This window comes from Thyridium curvatum (assembly GCF_004353045.1).
Source record: "Thyridium curvatum strain D216 chromosome Unknown NODE_21_length_474914_cov_86.438106, whole genome shotgun sequence".
Classification (NCBI taxonomy): Eukaryota; Fungi; Ascomycota; class Sordariomycetes; order Thyridiales; family Thyridiaceae; genus Thyridium; species Thyridium curvatum.
The window spans coordinates 137,723-151,301 of NW_022156776.1; the positions used below are offsets into that span (position 1 = coordinate 137,723).

Consider the following 13,579-nt stretch of genomic DNA (forward strand, 5'->3'; position numbering starts at 1 on the left):
TCCCATCTCCTTCAGCTTCTACCGGTTGTTCGCCCATCATCTACTTCTTCCACGATCGCTGAAGCTTTCAACCGAGGCGTATTCTTGAGAGAGTCGTCGCGTTCTCTCATCCACACGTGCTGGCCAAAGCCAAGACGCGTTACACTCTGGTTTGATTCACGAAAGAAATACTGTAGTCTCTTCTCGAATTTGACTATTCGACAGTCACTGGCCTCTCCGGGTTCTCAACATCCCTTGTCAAAAAACCGCTCTGCCATATCTGCCAATCTCCACTCAGCCTCCCCTTCGCTTGAACAATCACATCTCCGCCATCTTCCCGATATTGGTACCGCGCGCTGACGACGACGATTAGGCTCACAAGGTTCTCGTTCCTCGCAGAATGGACGAGAACCACTCATGCTCTGCAATTGATGATCAGCTCAACATGTCTCAGTTGGATATGGAGCCGGAGATGATGTTCCCGGTCAGAGTTTGGAATGCAGAGCTTGATGGCATCGAGGACTACTACCACCAGCTCAAGACTGCCGAAGATGAGGCCTACAAGAGTTTCGTTGAGCAACTTGAGCTCGAGATACAACAGAAGCGAGAAGATCAGATGGCAACATTGAACGCCGAGATCCATCAGTACATGCACTCGGTCCAGGTCAACATTGATCAGACACTCAAGGAGTTGAAAGAGCTGAAACTTCGGCAACTCAAGGTGGAGCATGCCAAGAAGAAACTGGAGCTGGATAATGCACAGAAGAGGGCACGCGTGAATCACCTGGAAAAGCTGGGCACGGATTTCAAGTTTCGCAGTCAGCTATCTCCTAGCGATCCCTCGGTACGGTTTTCTAGCCTATTCATGACAGCTGCACAGGACATGTTACTAACTGAGATAGCCTGGACATGCGTCGCAAGGTCGTCAAGAACAGAACGCTATTCCCGACCACCGCAACGAGCCGCAACCAATTCACTCCAGAGAGGCTGAGGCTCCAGGTACGACGGACGCAGCAACCACCAACGGATTTCGAAAGGAGCATCCGAACAACATTGATGGTGGCGGAGATTTAGAGACTACTGGATCCCAGGAGATGGACGTCTCGGACAAGCTCCAAGAGGCCCAAGAGGCCCCTACTGGTACACGAAGCAAAGTGAGTCTGAGCTCGTTAGTGTCGATTCCTACCTGGTATTGACTTCTTCTAGGGGAAACGTAAAGCCAGCCATGCGTTGGAAGAGACTTCCTCGGGTAGGCAGAAACGAACGAGGCGTGTTGAGCCAAACGACGTCCCTCCAGACCCGGCCGCCTCGGTTGCTGGCGACGAGAGTAATGCACGTTCTCGGCCCCAGCGGAGCGCTGCACAGCCCAAAAAGCGCAGTGAGCGCCGCACGATCTCGTTCGACGAGGTCTACCAGGACGGCCAGGCTGAACATAAACACATGATCATCGAGTACCCTACCGACAGCAACAAATGGTACATCCTTAGGTGTGATGAGCACGGTGTCCATTTCGGTGTTGATCCTCTGCGCGGTGCATCTAAGCACATCAATGTTGCGGAGCACGGATATCTGCAGAAGAAATTTGACCTGGCCATTGACATCTTAGGCCATGTCGTATTCGACTGCGACCGGGAGCTCGCCGAAAAGAACAACGCCGTGACCTTGGAATACTTCAAGAACGGGGGAAAACCTTTCAATGCCAAGTACCTCTCCAGGATCCAGAGACTCGCCCATGGTTTCGATACGGTTGCGCGGACCCCTGCTACAAGCGTCCCTCCCAGGCTAGAAGAGACTCCTGACAGCACTCCCAAGGCGACGGCAGCCACTGCCGCCAAGAGCCCGAAAGTGTTCAGCGGTATCACGGATCCCGTTGCCGGCGAGCTGTATCTGGGCTACTGGAGCAAGACAAAGACAAAGTACCCCATCCTTATCTGTCCAATGCAGGGCGACATCGAAAACGCCACAGGCATCCCAGGCACCTTGGCAAGCATCAACATGGTAACCAACGCGCCACGCTGCATCCGGGTCCGCAGGTCGACCCAAGAGATCATTGGCTGGGCTGCAGGCTTCGAAGGTGGCGGCCAGCATGTAGAGAAGCGAGAGTTCCCCGTTGTCTATCTCGACAAGAAACAGTAAGGCCCCACGAACATAGCGAGTGAGACGTGCTTTGCTGATGGTCGTGACTCTAGGCAGGTCGGTTGGCTCGCCGTCAAACACATTTCCCGGTTCGACTTCGAAGATCCAGAGGCCGATAATATCCCCAACTTCTTCGCGGCTCGAGATATTTACGCCCGACTTAGGGGCTACGCAGGAGGCTACGAAGCCCTCGCTGCAGCGCGAGCCGCCTCCTGCAGAAAGAACCCCCAAGCTGGTAATTTTGCTGTTCTTCACCCTTGCAGGACATGGTCTAATGCGCATAGAAGCAGGTGACAGCCCTCACGGCAGTGCCGGTGTGGAAACTGCCGCACGACGCTCAGTCTCGCATGAGGCGAGTCATGATGGTGAGCGGAGCCCAGCCCAGAACCGTCGGTTGGAAGAGGCAGGTGACGGCAATGGCTCGGACGATGCCGAGGATAATGGCTCGGATGAGATGGAGGAAGATAGTGCGTCCATGGTGGCGCCCGGTGAGATGGAGACGCGAGAGACAACCTTTTCCCCCGTGGGTAAGTTCTCATTAATAGAGCTCCTACACTGCGATTTTGTTTGATTATGGGCTAACCCTAGGCTGTGAAGCGACGAGCACAACGGCGCAAGCGCCGGTTGGTTCTGAAAGCAGCACATCACAACACCCACAAAAGGATGAACAGCTGCCCGACCCTCGCCAGGCAAACGATATCAACCCCGAGCTGCGTACATTGCCCGAGTCACAGGACAATGCGGTAACAAAGCTCGGAGAGCAAGCGTCTGCTACAAATCGCATCGCCTCTCCCGCTTCTGTCGATAATCCAGTGCCCGCCGGCGCCGCTCCTGCCGTTGCGGCGCACAATATACCTAGACTTGCAGATGCAGATGCCGCCAACGACGAGCTCTCGGAGCCCCGCCCGCAACGCACAGCGGCGGATGGCCCGAGCATAGCTACACCACCAACCGAGCCTCCTCGCACAACTAGTGCAGGCCTTCCTCCTATCCAAGGGTCGGACCTCACCAACCGCCAAGCACCCATCCAAGCCACTGAGAAAGAGACTCACTCTGACAAGCCTTTGTCCTCTGATGACTCGACAATGTCAAGAGAACCACAACAGAAACTTGGCACTACTAACAGCCAGCCTTCGAGACGGTCTCCTAGTTCCCATCCAGAACCCGACGTCCGGACAAGGCCGCCACCGACCAATCCCACTCAACTTGACACAGCACAGAACCGCAAAGTGCCGCTTAGCATCCAAGATATCTTGGGAGCCGATGTTAGTCCCATCAGGCCTCCTCCTGGATCTTCGGGATCTGCGCTTAGTCAGGGAGCTGCGAGCAGGTCTCTTTCTCCTTCTGTTGGAAGAACGGGACAAGCATCGACCTTGCCGCCGCGTCCGACGTCGGTACAGCCAGGAAACTCAGTCCCCTTCAGACCGGCAGATACAGCCGCAAGTCTCAGGAATGGAAGTGGTAGCGGCAAACCGCCTCCGGCAGGCTATACGAATGGCCGTGGCCAGGCGGCTGGTCGCCCGGAGCCATCCAACGCTCCAACTTCGACGTCACGGGTCACGACGCCCAAGCCTACACCGACTTTCATCCGCGGTGACAGTACCGATCAGCGATGGAAAGCAGTGCGGAACCCCTCATATCCTACTTCGCCGCAGACGACACCGAGCCCTCTACTGGCGACAGCCGAGGCGTTGGGTGGCGCGCAGAGGGCACAGGCACCCACGGTTGATTCCCCGGCCGGCCTCGCCAGCGCGGGCGTGGGTGCAGGCCAGGTGTTCCACATCAAGGCCTACTCGGTCAAGATCAAGGAACAAGACCGGCCGACGAAACGTGGCTATAGTGGGGTTGGGCTGCCTTTGACTGTTGATAGGGACGGCCGTGCTGCGCGGGCCGTTGAGGGACATCCTGCCAACGATGCCAATGTGGTGATCAGCCCGGGCCGCATAGTGACGATGACGCTAGACACGACAGACCCTGGATCCACTAGGAGTGTGGCTGTAGAGGTCGCGGAGAGGGCGGACGCGGTGGTGCAGCGGCTCGAGTTCGCTCCGTACCGTGTGGGAGGGCCCGGAGGGCGGACCGAGTCGGGTACGGTGCAGGCGAGGCGGTTCTGCCAGTGGGTCAGAGCCGTCAATCACGGGCTCAAGTTCCAGCACAAGAAGTGATGAATGCTCGACGCATGATTCAGGACCTGGGAGGAGAAAGGAAGGCTGGCTGGAGTTTGATTGTTTTCAGGGTGTAGTGATCGGCATATACATATGGGAAGAAGGACTACGGCTATGGAGCATGGATCTCAACTGTCTCGTTGATCGAGGGGGTAATCGCCGTTGACGAGGGTGTATGAGGGATCACTCGGAATCAGGTATACCATGCACTGGAGGTTCGCTGGGACTTGCAACCTCTGGTTGTATTCATAATAACTTTTCCCTTTCATGGTGGTGTGTAGGCAATGCCTAGTGATGACAGTGGTGAGATACAGGGATGGAAACAGTAGTGCTTGTCGTCACTAAAAGCCGACCTCTTGATTGCAATATTGCAATGTTTACAATGAATAAAGTATTCTACTATTATTTTGAATTGCTCTAGTCAATTAGTCAACTGGTGTTGGTTGGTTGATTGATTGGGTGCGTGTAGCCAGATTTACATGTGTCAGTGTTTCGGTACGGATCACATGTAAATTTGCTCTTGTCCCGAGAAACGCATAACCATTAACTACCTAGTAAGGTACACCAGACCTTCCGGTTACAGTGGTCTCACGTGCGGGTCATCATCAGCTGGAGCGATCCATGGTACGCTTGCGTACTTCCCGCTGAATCGCGTGCGCCTCGATGATGTGAGGGTGTGTCTGACCTTGTTCTGTGCTCCTTACAACTCTTCTCTTCTTCATCTTTTCTTTTCGCCTTTCCCGCCCCAACACCTCTGTGGCTGACTCTATTTCCATTTTGCCCGCTCTCGCTCTTCTGGACGACGAATGCGCAGAGTTGACCGCCACAGGTGCTTCTACGTCGTTGTCCAATTGGCCGGAAGGCAGCCAGCTGGCGGCAGCGGGCGACGGGGATTGCCCCTGCCTTCAAGTTACCTACCCAAGCTCCCAAGTTGCTAATTATCCTGCCTAGCCCTGGACGCAGCCCGCCTATGACGTGGTGACCAGGCGCCCATCCCGCTTTCCTTTAGGTGGTGGAGAGCTGCTGTGAACCCCGAGACCGCCCGCCAGATCAGGTTCGCACTGCGCGAGCTCTGCTATTCTCCAGCTTCTTTATGGCTGCCTTGGTGAGTGAGCGCCCTTCTGGCTTGAAACAGCATTTCATGGTACGATCGCCGTTATTGGGCTTTGGTACTTTTGGCCAGTTATGCGGCACTCACCCCGTGATTGCGAGACGATCATCCAGGCCAACTCAACTAGAGAGCAGAGCAGCGTCAGCGAAGGCTCGCGCCGCGCTGCCGTGGATTCTGTCCGCGACCGACGTCACGTCACCTCGGCTGGCTCTCTGCCTGGAAGCTTCGCACCATGATATGCGCCAAAACTGTTTCTTGCCTTTTCGTCTCATCCCCGGTCTGACCTGTCACTAATCTTAAGCCGCTCCGTTGAGCAGGATACTCCTTGGCTGAACCTCATGACGACGCCTCGATCCCAGCGCAGCGAGCCGCTGGACCTCTCCTCGTCGCCGCCCTTTAACCGTCCCGACACACCCTCGCGCGCCTCGCGCAACGCCGCGTACGATGAGGGCCCTGCGAACAGCCCAAATCCTACCTTCGCGACCTTCTCTCCCACCACCCTCTCCTCTGCGACGCCTTCCGCCACATCAGCGGCTAAGCGCCGCAGCACCGTCCTCGTGCACCAGAAATCTCCTCTCCTCCTAGCCACCCCGCCACAGATCACACGCGCGCTCGCCTACAGCCACCCGTTCCTGCTGCCTCTCAATAAGCTCGTGGGGTTGCTGAGTTGGACCACCGGCGACCCATGGGAGAGCTTCATACTTGTGTGCGTCTGGTGGGGCGTCGTGCTGTACGGCGATGTTGTCATCCGCTTTGCAGGGCCAGTCGTCCTGGTTCTAACCCTAATAGCTGGCATGTACGGCCGGCGATACAGCCCACTCAGCACCAGCGGATGGGGCGAGCCGGGCTCCAACAAGGAGGGTGCCAGCGACGCACAGCCTGTTGCCAATCAGACCAAGACCAAGGGAGGCTACGTCAAGAACAAAGGCATGACCATGGATGGCTCCGCCGCCAGTTCCTCAGCTAAGGGCAACGCGAACAACAGCGCGGGAGGGCCAGGCCATCAGAGGAGCGCGTCATCTGCCGAGGCGACCAACACGCGCCACCAGAAGACGCTGGATGAAATTGTCGAGACCCTGAAGGAGTTCACGAGCCGGTGTAACATACTGCTCGAGCCTCTGCTCGAGCTGACAGATTTTCTCAGCACGCAGATCACAGCGACATCGGCGACGACGAGACCTGCCCTCACGGCTCTCTTCATCCGGATTCTACTGTGCACCCCGTTCTGGTTCGCACTGACTCTGCCGCCGTGGAGAATAGTCACGACGAGAAGAGTGGCTTTGGTGTTCGGAACCCTCATCCTGACATGGCACTCTCGTGTGATGCGGGTATCGCGGACAATTATGTGGCGCAGCGCCACGGTCCGGAGGATCACAGCTCTGATTACTGGACTAGACGTAGGAGGGCTGGACAAGGCGAGCAGCAAGTCCGTTCACAGTCAAGGAGGCGCCTCGCTTCCGGCAGACGGGTCCGCCGCAGTAAAGACGGCGGGCCGCGCGCCGACGCCACAAGAATCAGAACTCACCAAGGCGATTAGGAGAGCCAAGGGAGGCCATGATGCTGGCGTGCGATTCACCTTTATCATCTATGAGAACCAGCGACGTTGGGTGGGCCTGGGTTGGACTACGAGTCTGTTCGCCTATGAGAGGGGCGCATGGACCGACGAGCACAACAATGCTGTGCCTCCGCGCGACGAGTTTGAACTGCCCGAGGTGGAAGATGAGAGCAACATGCGCTGGCGGTGGGTCCAGGGCAGCAGGTGGAGGGTCGATGGTGTGCCTGACGAGGCTGTCAAAGTCGTCAAGCCTACGGGGAATGGGGAACTCGGAGAGAAGGAGGTGGAGTGGGATTATGACGGCGAGGGAGGCCGGATGGGGTGGATCTTTTATGACAACAAGGTGAGTAGTGATAGCAGTAGAATCTCGTGTTGGACCGCGAGAAGCAGCAAAGCTAACCGATCTTAATAGTGGCAGAATGGCCGTCGCGGCCAAGACGGATGGGGCCGTTGGACCCGTCGTCGCAAGTGGTACCGTGATGCGGAGCTTGTCGAAGCCTCGAATCAGACAGAGGACACAACTCCGACGCCGCCACAGAGCGCGCCTGTGCTTCCGCCGCGACCGAGGTCGCCAAGCGGATCATCTACTCACGCCCGCTCCGTCTCTAGCGCTAGTCTGAGCATGCCCAACATTGCCGAGCACGAGGCTGAAAAAGTCGAGGAGGATGACGCCGTGTCGCTCATGTCGACCTCGCCCCGCTCAGTGCGCAACATGAAAGGAGGAGTGGCCGCGCCGAGCCTCCGGAGACGGGTTACTGACTCGAGCCGGGCGAGTGGACGGTCGCGCCGGGCGAGCGAAGCGGCGAGCGAAGACGACGCTGCCTCTCTGGGCACGCGGGTTGGGCTCGAGATACAGGGTGCTGGCAAAGAGGGGTGGGGGATTGGAGACGAGGCCAGGATGGGCTTGGAGTAGGGATTAGTGGGGTTTGAATTGCATGCACCTGGGTTTAGACGAATAGGACTTATACCCCGGAAACATCGGTTGCCTGACCTGGTTTTACTTGCACGCACGCGCGCCAGACTGGATGGCCTAGGTCGAACGGACAAGGATGCATACATTTGTGTTTTAACGACATGGCTGGGCGGTTGGGAGAACCACACTGTACCTGCTATATCACGTCCAAAAGTGGTTGGTGTCTGTGGCGCACTTTGATCGCCATGGTGGGCATTGCCGGCTATGTGACACTTGGCGGGACGGCGAGTCTATCTATATTATCTAGGCTTAATGGCCTTCGAGTAGATCACCCGGGCTTGGACTGCTGGCCCCTCTGTCTAAAACACCACAGCTGCAGATTTTGAGCCTTCTTTAAATATACAAAGCGCCGGATCGAGAAGACCGTCTAGGAAAAGCAGTGACCGGGCCAGCAGCATGAGATACTATACCATTCTCGCCCTCATTTGGGCGAGCTGTGTCACATCCCTTCCCTTGACCGGCATGTCGACGCAGCAACACATCTCGGCCGCGTTTGAGGTGACCTACTTTTACGCAGGCATCAATGCAGGAACCACGGAATGCAGGTCTGCCACGCCTTCAGAGAGAGACCGCCTTGCTCTTCCTTGCTGACCACGGACATATCCGTTCATGATACAAGCTACCGCTTCCACGTACAGCCGCCTGAGTCCGCCACGGAGACGAGGTGCGCAGCAGACGAGACGTCCCCAGCCGGGGCGCTGGCGGACGTGTCTCGCACCGCCTGCGAGGACGCGAGTGTATCGTTCCAGCTGAGGTTCGCGGCCGGCGACGGCGGAGCCGTTCTCGAGGTGTGGGGGCCACGAGGACACTACGGCCGCTTCGAGATGCCGCAGAGTTGGTTCAAGTGGGTGACTGCCGCCGAGGTTGGGAGCCAGGAGCTGTATGTCGGGCCGTCCAAGTTTAGCGTTGGGGCTGTGTAGCAGAGTCTGGTTGAAGGTGAACGACACGAATCTCTTTGAAAGCAGCCGAGTGTTCAGTCGGCAGATACGAATATTTAGGGCACATCTTTCCGACGAAACTAGCCAGTACAGACACGCGCGTACAGGGATGAACCTATGCTAGGGAAGCAGATGGTCAGAAGCCCTTTTCCGGGAGACATTGGTCAGTAAGATTTTGAGTAGATCGGGGGTTGAAGTGGAGTCCTTGAATCCCTGAACTAGCTTCTTAACTCTACAAGTATGCTTTGCAAGGGTTGCCTGGGGTGTGGCGACATCGCATATGTGATTCAAAGAACCGGCGGGCCGTGCTGCACCGCATCTTTCGCCGGAAGAGCAGCATATCGGATAATGGTCAAGCCCATACCAGGCCAGCATGTCGCCGAATTTTCCAAGTTGCCGATAATTATGGGACTGTTGTGCAGTTCGAGGGAAATACAAGGTAGAGGAAAATGAGAATCTACCATTCTTCACGCATGAGTCATTGATAGAGTGCAGACTGATAAGTGAAGTGCTGTTGTATCAACCTTCACGACAGAAGAGACAATCACTTGAAACTTGACAATCCCGCTTTGAACTAATGTAATCCCAACATGTTAATCAATTCCCATTGCCTCCGTAATCCGGCTGATCACCATCAAACTTCTCAACTCAGAATGGAAAGTCTGATGCCATGTTCACCCCGTGTATTGTATCTCCAAACCACGTTCTACTAGGGAAGTCATTCTCGCTGACACATCTCGGGTTGCACCTGTCGTACACCTACCCCTGAGATGGTCAAGAAGTACAGCGTGACCTATGATGCCAAAGCGGCATATAGCCAGGACGGACCTATTCACGCCAGCTATGAGCCTTATCAATTTCCCAAGCAGAGTAAGTGGGCCTCTTGTAGCCATCATGACTTATTGGAGAACATTCAACTGATACAACGAGCTAGGGATTCTATGGGAGACCCTTTAAGGCGGCTCTTGGTGTAGAAGTTCAGAGGGAGCATGCGGATGGCCAGGCCTACGACCTAATCTGGGTGCCCAACTCCATCAACTTTGCCACTCAGCGACGCTCCTCTGCAAAGACTGAGCACCTCGAAGCCCCAGGAGCTGCAGGGTCTCGTTCCAACTTCCATCTTCTTCCCAGCCACCGCGTCACCCAAGTACTCATGCAAGAGCGGCACAAAGGAGACGAGAGGACATGGAAGGCGACGGGAGTCAAGATCACGGCACGTGGTGCTACTCCGAAAACAGACTGCTATCCGACCAACTTCTGGAACATCACTGCCACGCGTGAGGTTGTCGTCTCCGCTGGAACCCTACACACGCCTCAGGTCCTTGAACGAAGTGGTATTGGTGCCAAAGACATTCTCTACGCCGCTGGTGTCCCGGTCCGTGTCAACTTGCCCGGCGTGGGCTGGAACCTCCAAGATCACATGAACTTTAACATGCAGTGGAAGTGTGGGTTGTGTTCCTGCTTGAACCAGGAGAATTTATTTGATGCTAATGTGTAAAAAGACAACAAGCGGGTCTTCCCTATGCCGGAGGACCTACAGAAGAATGCAACATTCGCTGCTGAAGCACTGGCCGAATGGAACGCAAACAAGAGTGGTAGGTCGGCGTTCTGGTTTACTTTGTGTTGACATCATGTAGCATTGGGCTCAACACTATCCAAACTAGGTCCATATACCGTTCGTTACAACAATGGAGCCTTTCTCTCGCTAGCCGTTGTCACCGAAAAGGCCGACGCGATTGTTGCCGAGATCCTTGGTCAGGATGTGGAGCCTATTCTCCCTCTTCATCTCGATCCTACGCTTGTCGCTGGAGTGAAGGAGATGTACAAGGTCATCGCCAAGCAATACGCTTCTGGCGAGTCTGCCGTTGTCGAAATCCCGCTTGGCACCGCCGATGTGAACCGTATTGTGTCCCTCAAGGTTCTGAGCCGCGGGAGCATCCATATTGGTCCTCGTGACGACGGCTTCACTCAGGGCGACGAAGAGCCCATCCTGGATTACCTCACCTTCAGCAACCCGATCGACAAGGGGGTTGTCATAGAGATCATCAAGTTCATCCGCGAAGTAATGTCGTCAGAGCCAATTATGTCGACCCTGGCTCCAGAAGAAGTATTGCCGGGGCCTCGGTGAAGACTGACAAGGAGATTGGGGATTGGTTTCTCGACAACATCAGTCCTGGTCGTGCCCACCCCGTCGGAACTGCTCGTATTGGCCCTCGTGAGCTGGGTGGTGTCCTGCGTCCAGATCTAACTGTTTACGACACCTATGGGCTCAGTGTGGCAGACAATTCTGTCATACCCATCATTGCCTCTGCGCACACTGCAACGAGCGCGTATGCCATTGGAGAAAAGGTGCGTTCTAAGCGAGACCGAGTGAATGATACACTGTGCCTAACGGTCAATAGGCTGCTGACCTGCGCTGAGGCTGGCCATTGCAGCTAAAGTTGCTACCTGGTCTAAACAGGTATGGAATTGGATGCTAGCTCCGAAATATAGCCATGATTAAGGACAAGATGAAGTTGTAGCGCTGGTTGAAGGCAAAGTACATTGAAATCAAGCTATGGAAGTGGATGGAGCGTATAGTAGCAAGAAACTCGCCTCTGTCAATCCTCCCGATATGAGCCATCCTTCTTTGGAAAGGCTTTGACCAGCTCGTTCTGGTGTATGATCTCGGCCCTCGCTCCATCCCAGGTTCTCCTCTTGCCAGTCTCAAAATACCTAAATGCGTGAGCTGTCTCGACGCCATTGTTCATCAGGTTGTACATCTTGCGATCCTTGAACCAAAACACCCATCCCTTCCAGCCCCAACCGAGATTTTCCATGCCTGTGCCGGCAGCTTTGTGAAGCCAGCCCTGAAACTCCCACTGTCTCACACAGCTTACATCGATCGTAGGATCTTCAGCCCAGCGGCTCGCCACCCATGCTTGGTGTTTGTCAATGTGCTGCTCCATCTCCCTCCTGGATGGCAAGTGCTCTACCCCACGAAATACGTTGCTGATGGCCATGGACGTCACATCGGCAAAGGAGAAGCCGTTATTCTTGCCAAAGGCGCTGTAGTTCAGCACCACACAGCTGTCGGCATATTTCGGCGGGAAGAGATTCATATACATCCTGTAGATAGGGGGCCCAGCATAACCATGTGCCGTTGGCTTGCTTGTTTCGACAAATGGCAGCGGACCCCAATCGGCCCTATAGCCGGTGCACATTATCACGGCATCGACATCTTCGATGACGCGTCCGTCCGCGAATTCTATGGCGCGCGGACCGAGGAAGCGCTTTATCCCGTGGAGGGATTCAACAGTGCCGTCTTGGAGTAGCGGTATGACATCTTCCCACGAGCCGGGGAGGTGGAGCACCAGTGAAGGGAACGGCTCTAGTCTCCAGGCCGGGTCGAGCTTCCCAAACAAGCTGCGAGCCAGCCAGGAAGCAGCGGCATCGGCAACGATGCGAGACAAGCGCGGGAGGTGTCTCTGCATGAAGTGGCTCAGGGCTCGGCGGCGCCAAGTGATGCCAAGATCAACCGGAACGCCGCCTCGAAATCTCTTGAAAGGGAGAGCGCCTCTCCTGTGTGAGATGTACACTTTGGACGCGTGAGGGACAAGGTCTGGGATTATGTCTCCACTAGAGCTGTGGAGACCGAGAACGACGACATTCTTGCCTTTGAACTCGTCCGGGCTAGATGCCAACTGTTCAGCACATGGAGGGTCTTGAACAAATCAAAGGTTCGGTGATACTCACCTCCTGTAGCTTTGAGCATGGATGATCTTGCCCTCGAACTTTTCTTGACCTTCAAAAGTAGGGAACTTGGCTATCGTCTGATAGCCGTGACAGAAGACAACTTTGTCGAATTCGTGGATCTCAATCTTGCCTGATCTATCAACCTCGACGTTCCACTTGGCGTTATCCTCATCTCTGGTCACTAGGTTGACATTGGCATTGAATACAATGTCCTGGTTCAGGTCGAAGTGCTTCGCGTAGCCTTCCATAAACTCCTGAAACTGAGCCGGCTTCATGTATGTTGGGAAACCTTTAGTGAACAGGAAGTGGTCAGTTCTGAGATGCGGCTTTGGGTATCTTCGATGCTCGCTTACGGTCGGGCATGGGATAGTCGGTATAGCCGCATGTGAATTTACTGATGTTTGCACGGGTTCCTAGTTCCAATTAGTACCGTGCACGTCCTACAAGGCCGCGGGCTGTTATAATTGTCCTTACTCGGCAGGGCAGTTGTGTATGATGTATTCTCATTATAGGCCCATAGGCCTCCCACATTTGGCCGTCGCTCGAATGCTGTGACGGCAAAGCCATCTTCGCGCAGGCACTTCAGCATCGACAAACCCGAGGGACCTGAGAGGCAATGTCAGCCAAACATTTAGTCCGGACTTCTAGAGGGTTTCAAGCTCGAAAGTCGTCCTACCAGCGCCGATCACTGCCACTGAAGTCCGTTTGGCAGTCATGGTTACTGCGAGTGAACGCGGAGGAAGGCGACTAAAACAAAGTACACCACTCTCGCTTTTGTCACCTGGTAGTGTAGCTACACTTTCTCGCCCACAGATTTCGTCGAACCAACCCAGGCTGTCTTGCCAAAAAGCTGCAATGAAATGACCGGCGCCCTCGGAGTCCAAGAATTTACGAACCAAGTACGACAATGGGGGATTACATCCTTACCACTTTTAACAACGACGCAGCTTATGTCAGGTGACTCGAGATCCCGGTCTCCCACCCACA

General features: G+C 55.3%; 4 protein-coding genes across 4 annotated transcripts; 3 read left to right on the plus strand and 1 right to left on the minus strand.

Annotated features, from left to right (window-relative positions):
• Positions 1–379: 379 nt before the first annotated feature.
• On the plus strand, positions 380–4,280 carry E0L32_004400 (uncharacterized protein; the record flags this gene model as incomplete). The annotated part of the gene is made up of 6 exons (XM_031138807.1): positions 380–823; positions 882–1,133; positions 1,186–2,111; positions 2,169–2,350; positions 2,400–2,642; positions 2,704–4,280. The coding sequence occupies 6 exons, from the start codon at positions 380–382 to the stop codon at positions 4,278–4,280; spliced, it is 3,624 nt and encodes a 1,207-aa protein (XP_030997131.1).
• Positions 4,281–5,729: 1,449 nt separating this feature from the next.
• E0L32_004401 (uncharacterized protein) lies at positions 5,730–7,859 on the plus strand (the record flags this gene model as incomplete). The annotated part of the gene is made up of 2 exons (XM_031138808.1): positions 5,730–7,289; positions 7,359–7,859. The coding sequence occupies 2 exons, from the start codon at positions 5,730–5,732 to the stop codon at positions 7,857–7,859; spliced, it is 2,061 nt and encodes a 686-aa protein (XP_030997132.1).
• A 1,768-nt stretch (positions 7,860–9,627) lies between these two features.
• E0L32_004402 (uncharacterized protein) lies at positions 9,628–11,277 on the plus strand (the record flags this gene model as incomplete). The annotated part of the gene is made up of 6 exons (XM_031138809.1): positions 9,628–9,727; positions 9,832–10,302; positions 10,360–10,452; positions 10,522–10,906; positions 10,960–11,206; positions 11,260–11,277. 6 exons carry the CDS (start codon positions 9,628–9,630, stop codon positions 11,275–11,277), a joined length of 1,314 nt encoding a protein of 437 aa, XP_030997133.1.
• Positions 11,278–11,457: 180 nt separating this feature from the next.
• On the minus strand, positions 11,458–13,308 carry E0L32_004403 (uncharacterized protein; the record flags this gene model as incomplete). The annotated part of the gene is made up of 5 exons (XM_031138810.1): positions 11,458–12,529; positions 12,593–12,881; positions 12,946–13,005; positions 13,067–13,198; positions 13,269–13,308. The coding sequence occupies 5 exons, from the start codon at positions 13,306–13,308 to the stop codon at positions 11,458–11,460; spliced, it is 1,593 nt and encodes a 530-aa protein (XP_030997134.1).
• Positions 13,309–13,579: the final 271 nt, after the last annotated feature.